The sequence below is a fragment of the Rhineura floridana genome, chromosome 5, assembly GCF_030035675.1.
Source record: "Rhineura floridana isolate rRhiFlo1 chromosome 5, rRhiFlo1.hap2, whole genome shotgun sequence".
In the NCBI taxonomy this organism is placed as follows: Eukaryota; Metazoa; Chordata; class Lepidosauria; order Squamata; family Rhineuridae; genus Rhineura; species Rhineura floridana.
In genome coordinates, this window is record NC_084484.1 from 130,003,682 (window position 1) to 130,024,749 (window position 21,068).

A 21,068-nucleotide genomic window follows, 5' to 3' on the forward strand; every position below is an offset into this window, starting at 1 on the left:
CACACACTGAGACTTTGCCTTCCTCTCCTCATGCACCCAAAATATCATTCTAGAGGATCCCCAACTTTCTGGAGCAGATTCTGAGGGTGTGCAGAGGGTTGCAGAGTGGAGGATGGGGACATTCAGTTTACAAGTGGCAGCTTGCTGCATGAATGGAATGGCAGCACTGGATACAGTCCTTGGTTTTAGTGACACCTGCCATACATAGCGTGAGTTTTAGACCACTTCAAGTCATTGAAAAAGATTATTCTAATGTCTAGTTATTTACCTGACAGGTTCTCGCCACCGCTTTAGCCAGTTGCAACAATTGGCCATCAGACTATACATCCCTATCCAACAGCCATTCAGCACACCAAAGGAATTATAGATGCAGCATGTAGACGGATCCTGGAGTTCTAATCAAAGCTACACCACAGTAGAAAATATCAACTCAGATGGTGTCTAATTACTAAAATAAAGAAAGGGAAGGGACTACAATTAGTAACTAGTCACCAAACTTTATTATTTCAAAACCAACTTAGTAAACTCTACAAAAGTGATGGTGCCTAACTTGCTGTTAACTTTATTGTAAAGAGTTACTTTTATAAATTCTAACTTTTTCAGTGGTGTGGCTATGTGGGTAATGCTAGATAACAAACTTTATAAAAGTTTACTATCAAATGTTACCCACATAGCCACACCACTGAAAAAGTTAGAATTTATGAAAGTACAATGAAGTTACCAGCAAGTGAGGCACCATCATTTTTACTTGGGCCAGAAACATGTTTTTTGTACCACAGTAAATTGATATAAAATGTTCTCAGAGACTAAATTTGAAGAATTTATATATAAAAGACAGGATTCCTATCTTATCTACGAGATTTTGCACCAGTGTGGTGCTAGAATACACTAAAGCAATTATTCCTGCTGATTATATTATTTTAACATTTATATCTATTGCTTTAAAATGCATATAGTTCAATAATAAACTAGAGATCAAAAAACATTAAAGCCTGACAAGCTTCCTTGGGGAACTCCAGATTATGGGTGCCATCACTGAGCAGGCACTACTCTTAGTGCCTTTCAACAAAATCTTCAACAAGGCTGACAATAAGACTGAGTCTCACCTAATGACGTTAATTCAATCAGAAAGTGGATCAGACAGGTGAGGCAGATCTGTCTATATGTTTACAAACTCCTGTATCCAGGATGTATACTTTTGTAATTTTTAGTGTCAAAGAATCATGACACAGCTGGTCCACATTTTCAAAAAGAGCTACAGCACACATGCAAAATATTTGAATATTAATTTTTGGATGTATGTGTCAGCACCACAAGTATCTATGAACAACAGCAATGTTGTTATGCCCCAAGGGGCTGAATTTATTATTATACAACTAGGAAAGACAGATGAAAGATTTGTCCGGAGTAGCTTTGTAGAGTCTACCCACAAGTAATATAAGGTTTGGGTGGACACATTAGATTTGTGATTTTTAAGATGAAGGGAATTGGGTCAGAGTCATATCTCCATGAAACCTGATGAATAATCAAAACCACAAAGTCGTTCTTAAAATATAATCCAAATCGCTACTTAGCCTACTAGACTACATGGCTGTCTGGGAATGCATTTGCCACAAAAAGTCATTAAAGGATGGCTACACATATTCATGGAGTTTTACATTACTCTACATTTTTCAAATATTTTATGTACAAATCTAAATATAAAAGGTATAGTATACGTCAGACTCATGAATCTTACAGTTACATCCAACAAGTGCACCAATTGTTAGTGCTCTCTGTCCTGTGTCTACTGAGTAGTGAACCCTGGTTTCTTAATTACCAAAGTAACAACAACAGCAAAAATGCTGCAGATTGACCATTATGCTTCTAGAATTTTTTGTTCATCCATATTTTTAAAATGGATTTTTAGGTTTTGCTTTTTAAAGTCAGTGCTTCACTTTCTAACTTGAACTTGGCTGTTTTATTGTTGTTACCATATTTTAAACCATTTGTATATGCACTGCCCAGAGAACTTCAGTAATGGGGCAGCACAGAAATACTATTAGTAAAGTAAATAAATAGAATACATAGAATTTATCAAAATAGTAGGTTGTATTCAACCAAGTCCTGCTCAGAGTAGACCCATTAAGCTACTGAACCTAAGTTAGCCATATCTGTTCACTTCAATAGGTCTACTGAGGACTAGCACTGAACACCACCCAAAATATCTCAAGAACCTGAACACATTAGTTACATCCGTGCATTCTGTATCCTTTTAGCCCTAAACTTACAACTATTTAGATTTTAAGTTCCTAGAGAGAACAGTCTATTTTTGCCTTTACATTGTACAAGGAGCCACGCTCACCCATAGGCGGGGCTGTATAAATACTGTTTTATTTATCTAGTCATTCATTTTATTCCCTCTCTCCAAGGAGTTCAGAGCGGCAAACAAAGTCCCTATTTTCCCATCCTCGGGTATTCTAACGTGGGTGAGAGAAACAGGCAAAGTGGGGGCTTGCCTTTGTTGTGTCTTGAGAGTCTTATAGACTTTGCTACTGTTATTATTGCTACTGCAAATAACACCTTGAACCCAGATCTCGTTGCTCTAGGTCGAACACTCAAGCCACCCTGGCTTATTCTCGTTGAGCTCATAAGATGCCCAGAAGCAAGCTAGATCCGAGCCTCACAATCGAGCAGCCCCTCTTACCAGCTTCTCATCAGTGCGGCCACCAGGAAAGGAGGGTATCAACGTACGATGCCGGGTCCCAGTTTTCAGCCGCCACCCCCACATCACAGCCAGTCCCACGGAGAGGCCTGCTCTCTTTTTCCCGAAGTGGCGCCACTCAGGGACTCGCCAACCGCTTCCTCCTAACTGTCCCTTTCGCCTCACCCGTTACTCAGAAACCCCCAAGCGACCACGGCTTCTCAGATGGACCCTTCCAGACAACCACGTGATACTGTTCCTTACGCCTACCTTTCCCTCTTCACGTGATGCTGGCAGAGATCGCTTATTGGTCGAGTCCCAGGGATAGTTCGATAACAACGAGACGCAGAAAGGACGCGTAACCAAGCTGGTTTCCAATGGTTACGAAAGAGAGAGCGAAGGGAAAAGAAGGAAGAACAAGGAAAGGAGAGAGCCAATGAAGAGTGGGTGGTTTGTTTGATTGACGGCTACTTACCAACCATTACTTACGAAAGTGCCAGGGACGGTTTCCAGCGGGATCAGAGTGAGCGCTACGCGTGGAATTCTTGAGTAGGGTTGTTCCGTTTTATTTTGCACACATGGAGTAGAGTAGGCTGCCTATTTGGAGATCCTCATCCTATCCAGCTGTTGCATGTGTCAACGCAAGTCCTGCGCCACCAGTGAATACTATGCATGCTTGATTTTCAGTAACACAATCGGGTCCAATGTTGGGAAACAACAGCAAAATGGCATGTGTGCAGAGCAGGTAAATCAAGAAAGTTAGTCGAGCCATATATGCCGTGCATTACATCATCAAGAACTTTGCCGCCTTGGGCTCCTGCTGGGAAGAAGGACGGGATATAAATGGAATAATAAAATAAATAATAAATAACAACTTAAGCAAGTAGAAGACTTTCCATAAACCATCTTCCCTTTTTAGCGATGGGAAAATAACACTTAAGCTTGAGACATTTTAAAGGGTTTTTTTTTAAAAAAAAAACCTGATAGGCATTATACATTTAAGGCAGTATTATAGCACTTTAAATAGGTATGGCTTGCCCCAAAGCATCTTGGGAACGGTAGTTTGTTAAGGATGCTAAGAGTTGTTAGGAAACCCCAATTCCCCTCACAGACCTACAGTTGACAAAAGAGTCAATCCCTCTTCCCAGGAAACTGAAAATTGTAGCACCCTTAACAAACTACAGTTCCCAGGATTTTTTGGCTGTTTAAAGTAATATGATACTGCTTTAAATGTATAGTGCAGATGTGGCACACAGTCTCTCCTGTTTGTGAATTCCCCAAAACAAAAGGGGAATGCTGTTTTCCTTACAAACTTTTGAGAGACAGTATTTATTTATTATGCTGCCTGTCACTCAAGAAGTTCACAACAGCTGCCAGGGCGACGTAAGCAGGCGAGCCCAGATAAACAAGTAGAGCTGCAGGGAGTAGCCCTTGCTTCCCCTTGCTGTCTTCCTTTTGGAGAAGCATCTACTTGTTGGGGATGGACCCATCAAGCTCGGTTCCAACAACCATAAAGAGAGTGCAGACAAGCCAAGTGGATATGCTTGTTCCTTGGACCTGCTTCATCTCAATTCACTTACCTCTACCTCCCTATGGGCATCCTAAGCCACATCTCTCATACACCCTGCTGACAGATAGTATGCAAATGAGTGGATATGGCAACTACTACTTGTGACTTCCTCTCAGGGAGCAAGGTCATGGTGCCAGCAGCAAGACAAAAGCAGCCACCTCCACTCACCCTCCCACTTCCTGGACGGTGGTGCTGGCTTTAGTCTCCACCACTGCCCAGATAAAGGCTAGGCCCAATCCCGGGAGGGGGGGGTTGAGTGAAGAAGAAAAGGTGTTGCCTCTGTTTACTTCAGAGGCAGCCAGTGCCTCTGTCTCCTTTTTCATCTTCTTCTGGATTTATTTGTTTCAATTTATGGACACTTTCTATGAAACATCCCAAAACAATTTAACAATAAAAACATAGGTAACACTGTTTTTAAAAATTTGAAATCAACTTCAGATACAGATTGGGATAAAAAAATCTCCATTAACAGGCTTGTTGAAAAAAGGAAGTTCTTCAATAGGTGCCGAAAAGACAATAGAGATGAGAGAGAGTTCCAAAGTTTAGGATCTGCCATACTAAAAGCCAAATTACTACATTGTACGGAATGGATCTCCTCATTAGATGATATATGGAGGAAACCCTCTCCTGCAGAGTGCAGTGATCAGCTTGATGTGATGATCTTTTAGGTATCTTGGTTCCAAGTTGTATAGGACTTTGTACTCCAGTACTAGCACCTTGAAGTTAGCCCGGGACCTAATTGTCAGCCAACTCTAGAGAACTGTACAGAAAACTGCAGAGAAGAGTGGGCCTATCTGACTCCCTGCTGTCTGTGTTGTAGTGCTGCCTGTGGTGGCAATAACAGTGCCTCCTAACACACCAGCCCATATTTATGGAACAGGTAGCACAGGGCAGGCATTACTTGCTCATCTGCCAAAGTGGATGAGCAAGTGGCAGTCACAAGGAAAAGTTATTTATGCTTGCTCACCTATCCTCCCTAATAGGCAGCAGTAGTGGACCGGTGGAGTCCCCTGAGATCACTCGCCTGCCCTATTTCTCTAAAAAGAATGTTTTATATTCTTATGGGCACCCCAGTCTCCGAGCAGTGCATGACTTCCAGGGGTTCCTGTGTTTCACAGGATTTGGTTTGTTTGGAAAGATCAGCAGATACTATGGTGTCTTTATGATATATGGTTTATTTACACGTATATACAACCTAAGTGTAAGATGAAGGGGTTGTCAGCATTAAGTCCAACAGATCTTGCTTCCCCATCAGGCTTCCAGAGAGGCACCCCAAAGCCATGGCTTCGATTCAGTGCACACAGCAAGCCTCTCTGTATGTCTTTCCAGCTTTACCTAGACTCACAGTAACACACACACACACAAACTACTTCCTTTTGCGAGGAGGATCACTTTCTGGCAAGAGTTCCTAACGCAATGGGACTTCTCTGGACCACATCCTTACATATGCAGATTGATTCATCCAGCGAACAAAGAGACTGGCCAGGCCAGAGTGATCAACATATGAAAGGAAGTAGAGCAGGGCTTCTTCCACTGCGGATCCCAACTTCCAGATCCATATTCCAAATCAGAGGCTGGAAAGGGGTCCCAATCCTACCAGCCAATCCTACAACTGTTAGCCTCATGGCTGATCAGACCTGATGATGTCCTCGGCACTGTTGATGTCCTCGGCACTGTTGATATTTTGGCTGACCAGACCTGATGATGTCCTCAGCACTGTTGTCCACATTGGAATTTATATCAGTAACACTTACATCAGAATGTCCTGGTCACCAGATCCAGCAGTACGCTGCAGATGTTGTGGAAACATTACTACTACTATTATTTTTCCCTTGATCAGAATGTATTGGATACAGGGAAGCATTATAAAGAAGCTTGTTTAAAATCTAGATTCTACATGAAACAGTTTCTTTTGACTTTTCAAGCCTTATATGGCTCAGGACCACTATACCCAAGGAATCATTTTGCCCCATATAAACCTGCCCCATTCTAGATCATCTCTTAGTGCCATCTCCTAGCAGTTAAGGATGCTGACATTTTTAGAATGTCTTTGAGACTGCTCTGGCTAGTCCACTGAACCTGGAAAAGAGTTACCAAAAAGTTACATAAAATATTTTTTTAAAACAACAACAACAACCCAACTTTGTTATTGAATTCAGACCAGTTTGGGGGATAAGAGCAGTGTCCATAAGATGGATAATGTGAATTGACTTAAAATGGCCCACATATACTGATGCTGCTATGACTGCCCGATCTTGGCATTCAGCCAGAGAAGCCCTATTAAGTCACATAATTCTACAGAGGGAGGGCATTTAGTGCACCTGCACCTAGGTTTATTTTATTTATTTAAGGAATTTATATACCACTTAATCATTAGCATTTCTAAGCAGAGTACATGAAATTAAACCATACAGAGAATAAAACAATAAAAATTAATCATAAAGCTAAATAGAAACCCAAACACTATCTTAAAATGCTTGCTGGAAAAAGAAAGTGCTGACATGAGCCAAAAGTTCAGCAAGAAGGGTGTCTGTCTCAGTTGGGATAGAAATCCACAGGCTTGGGCCATAATACTTAGGTTGTAGAATGTCTTGCCTATTACTTCTAAGCAAGCACCATCAGTTTGTTTCAGATGCTTGTTTAAGACACAGGCCTTTTCTAATGTATCACTCAACCATCAGTTGTTGTGTATCGCTGTCCATATCTTAACTTAATACATTTTAAGTTAAGATATGGACCCTTCACCCAAAGGTCCCAGGGTGGGTTACAACAATTTTACAATTCAACTTTAAGAACAATGTAAAAACAACCTAAAAATCCCAAAATAGGGTAAGTCTTAAAAATACATGTCTTCAGTGTCAAAGGCCAAGGTAACGAGATGTGTATTCAGCATTCACCTAAAACTGCACAGAGAAGTTGCAAGATGCACCTTTATGGAAAGGGAGTTTCACAACTTAGGGGCCACCACAGAGAAATTCCAGACCAGCTCACCCTGAGCTTTTGAGGGTAACAGGACTACCAAAGGGCCCTCTTTTTATGGATATGTTATGGTCACCGCCTGTATACTTTGTTTATTGTGCGGCATATAAAACCTATAAATATCTATTAAAAACCTAGAAATAAAGAGAAATAAAAGCCCAGTCAAATATAAAGTAAACGTAGCAAGTAACAGCCCTTGATTTTTGGAGAATAAAGCAGTTGGGAAGGTCAGTGTTCATTCAGTGTCCTGCTAATGAAACTAGTGGGAAATATACAATCGAAAGGCAGCTTTGTGTATAATTCCCTTCCTCTGCTCTCTTTTCCAGTAAGCTGCTGGAAACCAGCACCAAGAGAGGTTTAGCAACCTTTGGGTCATGGACACAAGGTTCCCTCCAGTGCATCCTGTTTACCCACCATCTGAAACAGCAGGAATGTTTCCTGGAAATACCCTGCCTTTAATATATGCAACCAGACCCCATCCCCCCGCCAATCTCCCCTCCCTGTCCCTCAGCAGGGGGAGGTCTGCAACCTGGCAGAACATTTCTCTACTGCCTCCCTTCCAGGCACTGTGTAAACAGAAAGCGACAGGAACAAAGCAATCTGTCAGCAAATGCAAATAGCCCCCTCCCCTTCCTAACCCCCAACAGATACACACGCCCCACATAACCCACTGCAGCTACTCCCCCAAAGGATGAGGCTTTACTGCATGGCTTGTCTGTTTATTTCCTGCCTGTTTATTTCAGCGATCGTTCTCTCTGAAGGAAGGACATGTAAGTAAAAATCGGTTGGATTTCTAACTTTTGTCAAAGTTCATTTTTTGTTTGCTTTTCCATTGAAACTCAGAATAGTGTTGTTATGCCATCTTTCCCCAGCTAGCTGCTTGCAGTGCATAATGAGCAAAAACTGTTATGATGACCATTGCAAAACGTTTTAAAAACAAAGGTAGAAAGAATGCATTGTCCTGTCAACAAATGTTTGCAATCCCTTGGAATAATAAAGATGCAGCCCAGTGCCTTTGCATGCTAGAAGTAAATCCCATTCAGTTAAAGAGAATTTACTTTCAGGGAAGCGGGCATATAGCTGCAGGCACAGACTGATTTTGCTCATTTGTGTCAGGTATTGCTGAGAGATGCTGATTTTGCTTAAAGGGCAGCAAAGTTCTTGTGAAAGAAAGTGATCTTGTTCTGCTTAAGGGAGCCCCCATCCCCCATTCCTGGGCAATCAGTTTTGTGCAAAGCAGGGCTAAGGGCTGAGAAGCAATAATTGTAGTGGAGAAGTAATTAGTAATACTGACAAATAAGCATGTTTCTGATTAATGCAAAATAACTAGGTCACTTTTTTAAAACCACTGATCAATGCTGTGCTGAACAGTGTTTATGCAATATTTGACACAGGATGAAAAAGTCATGTATCGTTTCTGATCAAGGAGCAGCTCACCTCTTATCCAGAATGTTGTACTTTGGCAGTAATTTTTCACTGCTATGCTCTTTAAAAAAAAAAAAACTACTATACTCTTCCTACCACAAATTGTTGTTGTTATGTGCCTTCAAGCCGACTATGACTTATGACAACCCTATGAATCAAGAACCTCCAATAGGATCTGTCATGAACCACCCTGTTCAGATCTTGTAAGTTCAGGTCGTGGCTTCCTTTATGGAATCAATCCATCTCTTGTTTGGCCTTCCTCTTTTTCTATTGCCTCCTGTTTTTCCCATCATTAGTGTCTTTTCTAGTGAATCATGTCTTCTCATGATGTGTCCAGAGTATGATAACCTCAGTTTCATCATTTTAGCTTATAGTGATAGTTCTGGTGTGAGATGTAAGTGTTGTTGAACCGATTGGGAGCAGTGACCACAGTGCTATTAAATTAAACATACATGTAAATGGCCAATTGCCAAGAAAATCCAACACAGTCACATTTGACTTCAAAAGAGGAAACTTCACAAAAATGAGGGGATTGGTAAAAAGAAAGCTGAAAAACAAAGTCCAGAGGGTCACATCACTCGAAAATGCTTGGAAGTTGTTTAAAAACACTATATTAGAAGCTCAACTGGAGTGCATACCGCAGATCAGAAAAGGTACCGCCAGGGCCAAGAAGATGCCAGCATGGTTAACGAGCAAAGTCAAGGAAGCTCTTAGAGGCAAAAAGTCTTCCTTCAGAAAATGGAAGTCTTGTCCGAATGAAGAAAATAAAAAAGAACACAAACTCTGGCAAAAGAAATGCAAGAAGACAATAAGGGATGCTAAAAAAGAATTTGAGGAGCACATTGCTAAGAACATAAAAACCAACAACAAAAAATTCTATAAATACATTCAAAGCAGGAGACCATCTAGGGAGGCGATTGGACCCTTGGATGATAAGGGAGTCAAAGGTGTACTAAAGAACGATAAGGAGATTGCAGAGAAGCTAAATGAATTCTTTGCATCTGTCTTCACAGTGCAAGATATAGGGCAGATCCCTGAACCTGAACTAACATTTGCAGGAAGGGATTCTGAGGAACTGAGACAAATAGTGGTAACGAGAGAGGAAGTTCTAAGCTTAATGGACAATATAAAAACTGACAAATCACTGGGCCCGGATGGCATCCACCCGAGAGTTCTCAAAGAACTCAAATGTGAAATTGCTGATCTGCTAACTAAAATATGTAACTTGTCCCTCGGGTCCTCCTCTGTGCCTGAGGACTGGAAAGTGGCAAATGTAACGCCAATCTTCAAAAAGGGATCCAGAGGGGATCCCGGAAATTACAGGCCAGTTAGCTTAACTTCTGTCCCTGGAAAACTGGTAGAAAGTATTATTAAAGCTAGATTAACTAAGCACATAGAAGAACAAACCTTGCTGAAGCAGAGCCAGCATGGCTTCTGCAAGGGAAAGTCCTGTCTCAGTAACCTACTAGAATTCTTTGAGAGTGTCAACAAGCATATAGATAGAGGTGATCCAGTGGACATAGTGTACTTAGACTTTCAAAAAGCGTTTGACAAGGTACCTCACCAAAGACTTCTGAGGAAGCTTAGCAGTCATGGAATAAGAGGAGAGGTCCTCTTGTGGATAAGGAATTGGTTAAGAAGCAGAAAGCAGAGAGTAGGAATAAACGGACAGTTCTCCCAATGGAGGGCTGTAGAAAGTGGAGTCCCTCAAGGATCGGTATTGGGACCTGTACTTTTCAACTTGTTCATTAATGACCTAGAATTAGGAGTGAGCAGTGAAGTGGCCAAGTTTGCTGACGACACTAAATTGTTCAGGGTTGTTAAAACAAAAAGGGATTGCAAAGAGCTCCAAAAAGACCTCTCCAAACTGAGTGAATGGGCAGAAAAATGGCAAATGCAATTCAATATAAACAAGTGTAAAATTATGCATATTGGAGCAAAAAATCTTAATTTCACATATACGGTCATGGGGTCTGAACTGGCGGTGACCGACCAGGAGAGAGACCTCGGGGTTGTAGTGGACAGCACGATGAAAATGTCGACCCAGTGTGCGGCAGCTGTGAAAAAGGCCAATTCCATGCTAGCGATAATTAGGAAAGGTATTGAAAATAAAACAGCCGATATCATAATGCCGTTGTATAAATCTATGGTGCGGCCGCATTTGGAATACTGTGTACAGTTCTGGTCGCCTCATCTCAAAAAGGATATTCTAGAGTTGGAAAAGGTTCAGAAGAGGGCAACCAGAATGATCAAGGGGATGGAGCGACTCCCTTACGAGGAAAGGTTGCAGCATTTGGGGCTTTTTAGTTTAGAGAAAAGGCGGGTCAGAGGAGACATGATAGAAGTGTATAAAATTATGCATGGCATTGAGAAAGTGGATAGAGAAAAGTTCTTCTCCCTCTCTCATAATACTAGAACTCGTGGACATTCAAAGAAGCTGAATGTTGGAAGATTCAGGACAGACAAAAGGAAGTACTTCTTTACTCAGCGCATAGTTAAACTATGGAATTTGCTCCCACAAGATGCAGTAATGGCCACCAGCTTGGACGGCTTTAAAAGAAGATTAGACAAATTCATGGAGGACAGGGCTATCAATGGCTACTAGCCGTGATGGCTGTGCTGTGCCACCCTAGTCAGAGGCAGCATGCTTCTGAAAACCAGTTGCCGGAAGCCTCAGGAGGGGAGAGTGTTCTTGCACTCGGGTCCTGCTTGCGGGCTTCCCCCAGGCACCTGGTTGGCCACTGTGAGAACAGGATGCTGGACTAGATGGGCCACTGGCTTGATCCAGCAGGCTCTTCTTATGTTCTTATGGTTTAATTTGTTCTAACACCCAATTATTTGTTTTTTTTTTTGCAGTCCATGGTATGAGCAAAGCTCTCTTCCGACACCACATTTCAAATGAGTTGATTTTTCTCTTATCCGCTTTTTTCACTGTCCAACTTTCACATCCATACATAGAGATCGGGAATACCATGGTCTGAATGATCCTGACTTTAGTGTTCAGGGATACAGCTTTGCATTTGAGGACCTTTTCTAGTTCTCTCATAGCTGCCCTCCCCAGTCCCAGCCTTCTTCTGATTTCTTGACTATTGTCTCCATTTTGGTTAATGACCGTGCCAAGGTATTGATAATCCTTGACAAATTCAGTGTCCTCATTGACAACTTTAAAGTTACATAAATCTTCTGTTGTCATTACTTTAGTCTTTTTGACGTTCAGCTGTAGTCCTGCTTTTGTGTTTTCCTCTTTAACTTTCATCAGCATTTGTTTTAGATCATTATTGGTTTCTGCTAGTAGTATGGTATCGTCTGCATATATTAAATTATTGATATTTCTCCTCCAGTTTTCAAAACTCCTTCACCTTGGTCCAATCCCGCTTTCCATATGATATGTTCTGCATACAGATTAAATAAATAGGGTGACAAAATACACCCCTGTCCCACACCCTTTCCAATGGGAAACCAGTCGGTTTCTCCATATTCTGTCCTTACAGTAGCCTCTTGTCCAGAGTATAGGTTGCGCTTCAGGACAATCAGATGCTGTGTCACCCCCATTTCTTTTAAAGCATTCCATAGTTTTTCATGATGTACACAGTCAAAGGCTTTGCTGTAATCTATAAAGCACAGGGTGATTTTCTTCTGAAGTTCCTTGCTCCATTCCATTATCCAATGTATGTTTGTAATATGATCTCTGGTGCCTCTTCCCTTTCTAAATTCAGCTTGGACGTCTGACATTTCTCGCTCCATATATGATAAGAGCCTTTGTTGTATAATCTTGAGCATTACTTTACTTGCGTAGGATATTAAGGCAATAGTTCGATAATTACTGTATTCCCTGGGATCCCCTTTCTTTGGAATTGGGATGTATATTGAACTTTTCCAGTCTGTGGGTGTCAGCTCTACACTGCGTCAGCAGTGCCGGTGGGGGGGCTGGAAATTCCTGGGTGGTTGGCAGGGAAGCAAAGTCCTTAGCCGGCAGTCTGGTCATAAATCTGCCAGGTCTAGGAGGAGGGGAGCTGATAAGGGCCAGGCTTGTCCGAAGCGTACTTGCCGAGTCAGGAGTCCAGAAGTGAGGTCAGTAGAGGTCCGGGATCAAGTGCCAAGGGGTCAGTCCGAAAGAGGGTGCCAGGAAACTAGGAACACACAAGCCACGCCTGACGTTGCAGTCAGCAACAAGCTGCAGCCAAGGTGTGCCTTATAAAGAGCAGGATGGACAGCAGGTGTGAGTCCTCAGCGTTTGGGCCTTAAGGAGACAGGCCTGCCTCTCTTCTGCCTGACCTTCTGCTGTCTACGTTCTGCAGGTGAGGGGGGAGTATCCTGTTCACTGTCTGTGTCTGGCTGCAGGGCCAGTGCTGTCCCTGGGGTGCTCTGCAGCTGAGGGGCAGGAGGAGCTGGATTCTCAGGAGGCTCATCCGTGTCTCCTGCTGCTCCTGGGTCTGCTGCTGTTACTCCCGAGTCGTCCTCATCTGAGGAGTCCTCTGACGGGGCCATGACACTGGGCCATTGTTTAGCTTTCCATATTTCTTGACAGATTTTTGTCAAAATTTGGACAGATTCAGTCTCAGTAGCTTGTAGCAACTCTATTGGTATGCCATCTATTCCTGGTGATTTGTTTCTTCCAAGTATTTTAAGAGCAACTTTCACCTCACATTCTATAATTTCTGATTCTTCATCATACAGTTCCTCCATGAATGAGTCTGTCATCCTTGCATCTCTTTTATAGAGTTCTTCAGTGTATTGCTTCCATCTTCCTTTTATTTCATCTTGGTCAGTCAGTATGTTCCCCTGTTGATTATTCAACATTCCTACTCTTGGTTTAAATTTCCCTTTAATTTCTCTAATCTTTTGGAATATTTATTTATTATTTATTTATTTATTGTATTTGTATACCGCCCCATAGCCGAAGCTCTCTGGGTGGTTTACAGTAACTAAAAACATTAAAAGCAAATATACAAATTTAAAACATATCTTTTAAAAACAATTTAAAACACAATTTAAAAAATTTAAAACAATTCAAAAACACATGCTAAAATGCCTGGGAGAAGAGGAAAGTCTTGACCTGGTGCCGAAAAGATAACAGTGATGGCTCCAGGCACATCTCGTCCAGCGGATCATTCCATAATTTGGGGGCCACCACTGAGAAGGCCCTCTCCCTTGCTGCCACGCTCCCAGCTTCCCTCCGAATAGGCACCCAGAGGAGGGCCTTAGATGTTGAGCGTAGTGTACGGGTGGGTTCGTATCGGGAGAAGCATTCCATCAGGTATTGTGGTCCCAAGTCGTGTAAGGCTTTAAAGGTTAAAACCAGCACCTTGAATCGAGCTCGGAAACATACAGGCAGCCAATGCAAGCGGGCCAGAATCGGTTTTATATGTTCGGACTGTCTGGTCCCTGTTACCAGTCTGGCCGCTGCATTTTGCACAAGCTGCAGTTTCCGAACCGTCTTCAAAGGCAGCCCCACGTAGAGTGCATTGCAGTAATCTAACTTGGAGGTTACCAGAGCATGGACAACTGAAGCTTGGGTATTCCTGTCCACATAGGGACATAGTTGGGCCACCAACCGAAGTTGGTAGAAGGCACTCCGTGCCACCGAGGCTACCTGAGCCTCAAGTGACAGAGATGGTTTTAGGAAAAACCCCAAGCTACAAACCTGCTTCTTCAGGGGGAGTGCAACCCCATCCAGGACAGGTTGGACATCCACCATCTGGTCAGAAGAACCACCCTAACAAGAATTGGGCTCTTGTTCTTCCCTTTTTGTTGTCCTCTTCTATTTCTATACAGTAACTATTGTAATAGTTCTCTTTGTCCCTATGTACTAGTTGCCATATTGTTTCATTTAGGGAGAAATAGATGTGCTGTAGTAACGTGTTACGTTAAACCATGCCTTATAACAAAATATGGTTTAATGTGAATGAGTAGCGTGTTAGTGCATGCTGCTCAGAAGTTCTCACGGTGCCCCTCCCCTCCCATTTCTGCCACGCTGTGGAAACAACAAGCCTGAGTTTGGCTTTTCAGGTTGTCTGACCTGGGCTCGTGGTTTGTTCTCTTTAAACAAACCACAAGCATTAGCTGATCTTGGTTAGAAGTAGGGGAGGAACACCATGGGAACTTTTCAGCAGCATGCACCAGCCCACGGCCGTTCACATGATACTGTGGTTTAATGGAACTTGTAAACCAGGCCTAAATGTAGTTGTTTTCATAGTTCTAATTTCATAAGCCAGGTGCTATCACAAGGTTCACTAGCCTAGTATAGGAGGATGGGAAGAGGTTTTTTATATCCACTGTTTCCCTCCAAAGAGTTCAAGGCAGCATTCATGGTTCTCTCTGCCATTTTGTCCTCACAACAACACTGGGAGGTAGGTTAGGCTGAGAGAGAGTGACCTTGCTCAAGGTCATCCAGTGAATTTTATGGGTGACTGGAGGATTGAATCTGGGCCTGCCCAGTCCTGGTCCAGCATTCAAACTACTGTCCCGCACAGGATCTCAAGGGAGATCCTAAGATTAGGCAAGGATGTATACAGAGCCTGAAGGTGCCCCAAAGGTACAAATTTTACCAGTCACAACCAGGTACTTCATCCCATAGTCTTCACCTTGTCAAACCGTTGTCCGGAACCTTCTAATACTGAGCACATGGAACTGAGGTCTGAATGGAATCACCAGCTTCTTGAGAACAACCTATTTGTTGTATATAAACAAAGACAGAGAAACAGAGCTGTCAAATGGCTCAGCTAAACACTGATACAAGATACTTCTTCAACAAAAAGGCTTAACTTAATCTTAACTGGCTTTCCCAGAAGGATTACTTCTGATAGACCACAGAAACAGATTTTCAGAAAATTAAAGAATCAGAAAAATCCAACAAGGAAATACCAACTAAATATTTTATAAAGTAGACAACACCTAATGCAAAACTGTGAAGTGATTATGTTAGTAGCATTGAGATCTATTTAGGAAGTGCACTAGGTAAGAGTCAATGAATGCATACTAAGCATCACTATGCTATCATCCCTTTCCATCCTACCATAAATCATGTTTTTGTCTCAAACACCTGCACTAGAAAAGTTATCTAACTCAAAACGTTCAGTAATTTGAACATCGGGTCATTAAAAGATAACACTTTCACTTTTGTTCTTACTGAACTATGGAGTCCCTTTCTTTTGGAAGGATCCTGTTGACTTGAGAAAGATGGCTAGGTGTGCCTTTTACCAGCTTTGACTATTCCTGGATAGGGATAACTTGGCCACAGTAATCCAGGCATTGGTGGCCTTGAAGATTGATTACTGTAACACACTCATGTGGGGCTGTCTTTGATATCCTTGAGGTTGGCCTGGAAAGTGCGCCTAATGCCGGGTGCAGCAGTCAGGCTCCTGACTGGAACAGCCTCTCATCAGCATCTAACACCATTGCTGAAAAAACTGTACTGGCTGCCAGTATGCTGCTAGGTGAGATTAAGGTCTTGCTGATATAAAGTCATACAGGTTTTGGGACCAGCCTATTTGAGGGCTTGCCTTATTCCATATGTGCCTGCTCAGGCATTGCAGTTTTCAGAAGATGCACTTTTGACTGTGTCACATGCTTCTGAGGTCCACTTCATAACCACCAGGTGCAGGGCTTTTAGCATTGCTCTACCTATTTCATGGAATTCCCTCTCTGGACATCTAGCAAGTATCTAAGGTGGCATGGTTTGGACCAGGGCTGGACTCCAACTCCCATCAGCGCCAGGCACCATGGCTAACGGTTAGGGATGATGGGAGTTGTAGTCCAGCAACATCTGGAGGGCCACAGGTTCCCCACCCGTGCTTTAGACACTAGCTTAAAACTTTATTATTCCTTGTAGTGTGACCTAGTCACGTTGTCCATGCTATTGAAGATGCTTTACTATTTTTCTGTATTTTATTTTGCATATTCTTTCAAGTCTGAAAATGTGCACTGCTTTAGCATTATATGGTACAGAAATTTCCACAGATATATAAAAAAGTAATATAAAATATACCGTCTACTTTTGATTGGAAAGAGCCCAAAATTCATTTGAGTTACAGGCTTCACCATATTATAGTAGAGCATTTCTAAATGGCTCAATTTCTTTTAACCTGAATCAAAACATTTGGCATGCATGCAAATGAACTTGTCTTTTTTCACTCACAGTAAAACTCTTATTCATTAGTTATCCACTTGCTCAGTTATTTTAAACTCTCGAAACCCAAACCAAATCTTATTTGCTCAGGTGTCCTACTGAAATAAATGTGACTTTCTTTTCAATTAGAACTGCAGCCTTGTTTATCTAAATTCACTGTATTTGTCTGTTATTTGAATAATGTTCCCATTCTGATTATGGAGAAATTTTTCCTTCAGGCCACTCAACTGAATGATTTTTAAAAATTATTTTTAGCAGTAGTTGCTTTATATTCTCATTCTTCAAGTGTTTTTCCTTATGTAGCCAGACTGGCACCATTCACAGCAAGCCTGGGAGAACCCCATGGTTGCAGAAGTTGTTTTTTAAAAAAATCTTCAGGGGGAAAACACCCAAAAACAGCTCAGTAAGGACTTAGGCATGCTCAGTAGCCACAGAATGAGAGGTGTTTGTCGGGAGATGGGGAATAGAAAACCAGGTGGTTGCAGTATAGAGTATCTTTGAAAAAAGCACATGGCTAGAATCCTGAACAGGAGCACTCCCCGCTGCAACAATTTGTTTCATGTCTCACTTGTTTAATATACTACTGCATGATCCCTCTGTCAGGGATCTAAGATTTTAGTACTCGTAGCAGGGCCTTTGCAGTAGTGGTACTGAAGTGGTACTGAAGTACACCATCCCTAGGAAGGCTCAACAGATCATTCTATTACTTAAGCTTTAGGTGACAGTTCTTCCTAAACACTGATGCACACTTGTTGCTGGTTCCGTATTGTAATTTTTATTTATTTATTTTATTTAACAAAATTTATATAACGCTTGATTGTAATAAAACTTCTAAGTGGTTTACAAGAAATATTAAAATTATCAATAATAATGTAATGTAATGTAATTAAAAAATTTAAAAGATGATTAAAATTAACAGTAAACTAAGAAGAGGTAAAAACAGGTCAACATCTACATGTCTGAAATGGAAAAGCTTGTCAAAACAAAAATGTTTTAAGCAGGTGCCAGAAAGGGTATAGTGAAGGCACCTGTCTGATGTCAGTAGGTAAGGAGTTGCAGAGTGTAGGTGCTGCCACACTTAAGGATTGATTTCTTACAACTGCGGAAACATTTATTGTGTGAAAGGTGTAACAGCAGTGCACCTGTTACTTTAGGGCTATAGGAGTATTTTACAAGTAGCCCTCCTGCATAGTCACCACTTGGATTTTAATCACAGCACATAATTAACAGTGGAGAAATATGGAAAGAATGCTCAATTCTAGATAATCCTTCATTACAAATACAAATATGGAATGTCCTTTCTGTACATTGGTATAGACACAAATTTGCTGTTTTGGGATTTGCTACAGACCCTTTCAGGTGTTGAGATCAGCAGAGGAGGCCCATGCTCAGAACCTCCCAGGGAAGGAGTGGCCCAGGAGAGGACATTCTCTGTGGCAGCCCCTAAGTTGAACTCCCTCCTCATCAAGGTGCATCTAGCAACCTCACTCTACACCTTTAGGCAAATGCTGAAGACATAGATAACTCTTTACCCTGGCCTTTAACATCTGAGGCATATATTTTTAGGTTCCACCTTATTTTGTGATTCTAATTGTTTTTAACACTGTATTTTAAGGTTGCTGTAACCCGCCTTGGGATCTCTGGGTAAGGGTGGACAATTAATGATGATGAAGATGATAATATACTATTTGCTTTAACAATGAGGCCTGAGATACAATAATAAATTGTATCTCAGGCTTTATTTTAAATATCTTCTGAGATATACAATGCTACGTAACTAGGCCATTTCAATGTTTTGTTCTTTTTACCCAGTTAGATATGCCTGATCCTAATAACCCTTCTTACATATTCTTAGTAATGCTTACAAGACTTGTCCAAGTAGGAAGATGTAGAGCCTAGTTAAGCTGGAGTGTCCTTGTTCTTTCACTAGAGTGCCAATTATATGCCAAACACTCTCTGCTGTCCTGTGCCTCATACAACACTCACAACATGTTAAAAAGTGAGCTTGTTCATTCCTGTTGTATAGGCTTCATTGATTGTCCATACCTTCAGATAGCTAACTGAAATATTCTTAAAATTACCCCCTCTGTCATTTTGACATATAATTCTCACAAGTGACTGTTCAGTAACAATCCCATGGTAGTGTTTGGGAGGGCAGATAAGGGCAGCTGAGCAATTCTTCATTTTGACCTACCCCTTTCCCATATTTTCTTTTCCAGCTACCACTCAAAATTCTGTGGCTATTGAGCATGCTCAATGCGCTGTCTATGTAGGTGATTTCGGAAAAGATTTCTTGTATGTTTGCAAACATCAGGGCTTCCCCAACCATTCTGATACCACCCTCATGGTTTTCAGTGGCTCTCTTTTGGCTCCAATTCTGTTGGTGCTTAACCTGTGTCTGCTATTAGAGGGAGTAATTAATTCATTTAAGACAATGGTTGTGTTTTTCATGTTCATTGTAATGTGGATGCACATTGGTTGTGGAACAATGTCACCATGAAACTTCCTGTATGAAATGATAGGCCAGAGTGTTATGAAACTTGCCAGGCTGGTGAACCCCATTCTGGTCACATCCACACCATGCATTTTAAGCACATGGCTTCCCCCAAAGAAACCTGGGAACTGTAGTTTACCCCGCACAGAGCTACAATTCCCAGCACCCTTAACAAACTACAATTCCCAGGATTCTTTGGGGGAAGCCATGTGTTTTAAATGTATGGTGTGGCTGTTTGTATGAGGCCTTATGAAAGACAGTGAGGTAAATGTGGTAATACTGTTGCTGGTAAGTAGTGGTAATAAAGCCTTTCCTCGGCCTTACTATGCAATTAAACCTAAGAAGAACTCTGTTCAAAAGGGAGGGTTCCAGTTTGCCCCTATCTTGACAGGCATCTTAGGTTTAGTTAGTGTCCTTTCTGACTGAGTGGAGAAGGGAATCCCATAGCTATGTTCCCACTTCTAGAGTGAAATTGACTGGACCAGAAATAGGTTTCTTTTGAGGAAGAGTTTCCAGTGTTCGTAGGGCTTCATAGATTCATTCTTAATTTTCCCAGCTGGCTTTATAGAGTTTGTGTCACGTTCTTTTATGTTTATCTGGCTCTTATTGGATTAGGATCTTTAACACACAAAGCAATACTGGTATCTGATTACTTTATACTGCTGTGACAGTGGTCCATGTGGTCACCCACATCTTGTCTTTTAGCCTTTGTTCTGATCTAAGACATTGTTTGGTTGCAAAACAGAGATTCTTCAATGCAAAATGTTTCTTTTAAAAAAGTTTTGTCACAGCATCATGCCTCAGAGTTTCTTGTCAGAAAACGCCGAGCAAATTCCTTTATGGAAGAAAGTAAGAAGGGTAATTTGGAACGGGAATGTATAGAAGAATATTGCAACAAGGAAGAAGCCAGGGAGATCTTTGAGAACAACCCTGAAACGGTAAGAAGCTCTTAGGCCTATGGACAGTTACTAAGGGCAGAAATAGTTTTGGGAGAGCATATCCTGGTTCTCTGATTATTTTTTCATTCCCTTCCAATGTTCAAGATATATACACATGCTTATCTTACAGCCATCATAAGGCACATATTTTTGCATTATTATTCAGAATTCCTAAATGTAAATGTACTGACTTCAAGTCGATTCCGACTTATGGCGACCCTATGAATAGGGTTTTCATGAGGCTGAGAGGCAGTGACTGGCCCAAAGTCACCCAGTGAGCTTCATGGCTATGTGGGGATTCGAGGTCTCCCAGGTCGTAGTCCAGCACCTTAACCGCTGCACCACACTAGGCAGATCTAAATGCCAGAAACATGTGTTTAGGGTTTGAATAATACATCTAAGTACTGTGAGCATTCTCAAATCATTAAGCAACTGACAATACATGGGTTGTTCCAATTTTACAGCTTTAGTAACTGTTCAGATTTATACTTAACCTCGCTCTTGTGTCATTTATTTATTTTACTCCTATTCAATCTTCACTCCTGTTCCATTTACATGGAGACCCACCATACAACAAAGCTTTTGGTAGTTCTTATGTGGGGTGGGTGGTATCATCTAAATTGGTCCTTAGCATCCAAGAGTGATCTCCAAATATACATAGCATACATTTGTGTCAGGTTTGACCATAAAATTATGAATCCTTCAAATTCTAGAGCAACCAAACAAATTTCTCTGAAATTGAGAATGAGATTGAATAGTGAACTCAGTTACAGGCTATTGGCAGCATAATCAGAAATGATAATCTGCACTCCGTCTTTTTGGTTCCTAGAGGAATATTTTCAGTCAGGCTG

The 21,068-nt window shown here is 41.6% G+C and overlaps 2 protein-coding genes across 10 annotated transcripts in view; one reads left to right on the forward strand and one right to left on the reverse strand.

Annotated features, from left to right (window-relative positions):
* Positions 1 to 3,067, reverse strand: part of ARL13B (ADP ribosylation factor like GTPase 13B) — a 63,738-nt gene extending 60,671 nt beyond the window's left edge. For 7 of the 9 annotated variants that reach the window (XR_009762850.1, XR_009762849.1, XM_061628060.1 and 4 more), the window contains exons 1-2: positions 2,687 to 2,947; positions 269 to 448 (exon numbers count right to left, since the gene is read on the reverse strand). Coding sequence is in view for 7 of the 9 variants with exons in the window: in XM_061628060.1 (XP_061484044.1) it covers positions 269 to 327 (59 nt within the window). In the remaining 2 variants the exon portion in view is untranslated. The other 2 variants (XM_061628054.1, XM_061628055.1) reach the window with 2 other exon arrangements.
* A 4,726-nt stretch (positions 3,068 to 7,793) lies between these two features.
* PROS1 (protein S) overlaps positions 7,794 to 21,068 on the forward strand; it is a 62,129-nt gene continuing 48,854 nt past the window's right edge. The window contains 2 exon segments of the mRNA XM_061628061.1: positions 7,794 to 8,002; positions 20,060 to 20,217. Coding sequence (XP_061484045.1) covers positions 7,924 to 8,002; positions 20,060 to 20,217 — 237 coding nt within the window. The 5' untranslated portion in view covers positions 7,794 to 7,923.